At 33.5% G+C, this 2,848-nt stretch overlaps 1 protein-coding gene across 1 annotated transcript in view; it reads right to left on the bottom strand.

Moving 5' to 3' along the window:
- Nucleotides 1-2,584, bottom strand: part of LOC107662565 (glypican-6-like) — a 57,936-nt gene extending 55,352 nt beyond the window's left edge. Inside the window, exon 1 of the mRNA XM_016452628.1 lies at nucleotides 2,443-2,584. Coding sequence (XP_016308114.1) covers nucleotides 2,443-2,584 — 142 coding nt within the window. The remainder of the gene's footprint in view (nucleotides 1-2,442) is intronic.
- Nucleotides 2,585-2,848: the final 264 nt, after the last annotated feature.

Genomic DNA, 2,848 nt, shown 5'->3' with positions numbered 1-2,848 from the left:
TAACTAAAGTGAACTTGTTTCTGTGCACCACAATGTTTATTTTAGGATCTCAAAACACTTCAGTTTTCAACTATTAGATTCCTTGCCTTCTTATCAGCAATAAAAAAATAAATTAATTAAATGAAAATAAATAAAAAAATAAAATAAAATATAAAATAATATAAAATAATAGATACATTTTAATATATTAAAAAAATAGTTAAAATATGGCCAAAAGTATATTTGCTAAAATAGGTTTCAAAATACATTAACACATGTTAGACTGCACCCCATAAACACAATCAAGCCTAGAAAAAAAACAGTGAACCACCCCTTTAAGGTCAATTACTGCATACCTTAACTAAAGCAACACTAGATAAAAAAAACTGCTGTTTGGTAAAAAATTAAAAAATAAATAAAATAATAATAATAACATAAAATAAAAAGATAAGTCATTTTTGGATGAACTATTCCTTTAACTTCTTCACCTTCTTATCGGCATTTAAAAAAATTAAAATTAAATGAAAATAAAATAAAATAAATACCAAAATAAAATAAAACATAAAATAATCAAATAAACAATAAAATAAAATTAAAAGACAATTAACTGTATACATAAAAGACAGATCATTTTTGGATGAACTATTTCTTTAAATAAAATGAACCTGTTTCTGTGCATCATAAGGTTTTTAGGCTGAAATGTTGATGGGATATTTTAGATTTCTCGCCTTCTTATCAGCAAATTAAATAAAATAAATGTATTAATACACATAAAATAAAATTTAAATAAAATAAAAAATTATAATAATTAGCCTGAGATGTTGACAGGATCTTCTCAAAAAGCACAGGATTGAGAGCAACCGAAGAGGGTTCAGTTTGGAGGTCCAGTGCTGCAACTACCTCTTAGATTTCTCACCTTCTTATCAGCAAAGGTGAACTGCAAAATATGCAGTTTATGCATACGCAAAAAAAAAAAAAAATGCAAAACTCATTACATGCAAATTTTCCTAAATAGTCTACTATTGCAATATTATGAAGACCAAAAGAGCTTTGCATGCACTTTTTTTGGTTTTCTCAACATTTTTTGGTCAATGACTCATTTTAGGGTCCAGAATTCTTGCAACCTCACTCATACCACAAAATAAAGTTAAACCAAGGGCATAGGTTTGGTTTAAAAGTTGGTAGGAACCTACTGCAACCTTGAGATCAGTATTTTTAAAACAAACCAGTAATTAAAGCCATGACTCACAAGACCTTGACATAGGCTATTCAAACGTTGGTGTTAAGAATGTGCCACTGCATGAAAGGAAGTCTGGTAATATGCAAAATAACATAGTTCCCTAAAGTCTCATTCATTCAAACAAGATCACTGAAGCTGAACTCTGTTTCAAGCAAATCTTACAACAGTTTCAGGACACTTCTGCAAGATCTGTGACTGAAATCTCCCCATTTATAACTATCAAATGACTCAAACCTAGAAGAATATGAACTCTTAGCAAGCTACGGAACATTTCCGTCATTACTACCCAGGAAATCAATGTTTAACGGTTAGTTCATGCCAATAAGTTGTCAGTCCGGGGCAAGTTGTCACAATAGGACTTGCCATTAAACAGTCATTACATTCCATTTAGTCATTTAGCAGATGCTTTTATCCAAAGTGACTTACAAATGAGGACAACAGAAGCAATCAAAATCAACAAAAGAGCAATGATGTGCAAGTGCTATAACAAGTCTCAGTTAGCTTAATGCAGCTAATTTTTTTAAATGATATAATAAATAAAAAGAAAACAGATAGAATAGAAAAAGAATAGAGCAAGTTAGTGTTAGAGGCCTGCAAGTGCTATAACAAGTCTCAGTTAGTTTAACGCAGTACACGTAGCAAGGGTTTTTTAAATAATATAATAAATAAAAAGAAAACAGATAGAATAGAAAAAGAATAGAGCAAGTTAGTGTTAGAGGCCATTTTTTGCTGTTGTTAATTGTGTAATAAATAAAAATAAAACAAATAGATAGATAGAATACAAAAAGATTAGAAAAGCTAGTGTTAGTTTTTTTGTTTGTTTTAAAAATCAAACCACATGATCTTTATAAACAGTCGATTGTATTCAATTAAATAAACAAGAAGACAATTATGAATCAAGATAACTTGTTAAACAGCTGAAATTGCAATGCTTTTCAAAGCAAACAATTACATTATAAATGTGACCCTGGACGACAAAACCAGTCATAAGGGTCAATTTTTGGAAATTGAGATCATCATGCAAAGCTGAATAGTTGACCCATACAATGTATTGTTCTGTTTTTGAACTAGACGTATGAAACTAGCAAACACAACCAATGCAAAACAAGCACGGACGTTTTGACTTAAAACAAAACTGACATACAGACCGAGTGACAACTTGCCCCGGTCTCCCATATTAAGCGGCGTTTAAGCAGATAACATTGTTGTAATTCAATCGATACCTGCTGTTTCCTCGGTGGGAACATTTGCAGGACTGTAACCCAGGTCGGTAAACGCGTCTTTCACCTGGCTGCAGTTCACCGCGTATGGATCCGCTGCTACCGGGGCCAAAAGCGCGCACAGAACGGCAAGCACAGCCGACATCGCGAGCTCCGCTGAGATCTGTTGAGTTATCCTCGCCATGGAGTTGATCTCTGAGAAAGCACGCGCCGATCCCTCTCTATTTGGGAGTCAAAACGCCTTGAGGTTTCCCATCGCGCGCTCTGACTGGAGTTCCTCGAGAGTTGTGATGCGAGTGAACCTGCTGCTGTCAGAATCAGATCCTCCACAGCGCTGGAACTTCACTTCAGTTTTTTTCTCTCTACTTTCTTCTCTTTGACTGGGGGAAAGCGTGCGCGATATGTCATC

The sequence above is a fragment of the Sinocyclocheilus anshuiensis genome, unplaced genomic scaffold (assembly GCF_001515605.1).
Source record: "Sinocyclocheilus anshuiensis isolate Anshui unplaced genomic scaffold, SAMN03320099.WGS_v1.1 scaffold1555, whole genome shotgun sequence".
In the NCBI taxonomy this organism is placed as follows: Eukaryota; Metazoa; Chordata; class Actinopteri; order Cypriniformes; family Cyprinidae; genus Sinocyclocheilus; species Sinocyclocheilus anshuiensis.
The sequence above is the reverse complement of the archived record's forward strand: the minus strand, read 5'-3'. Positions and strand labels throughout refer to the sequence as shown.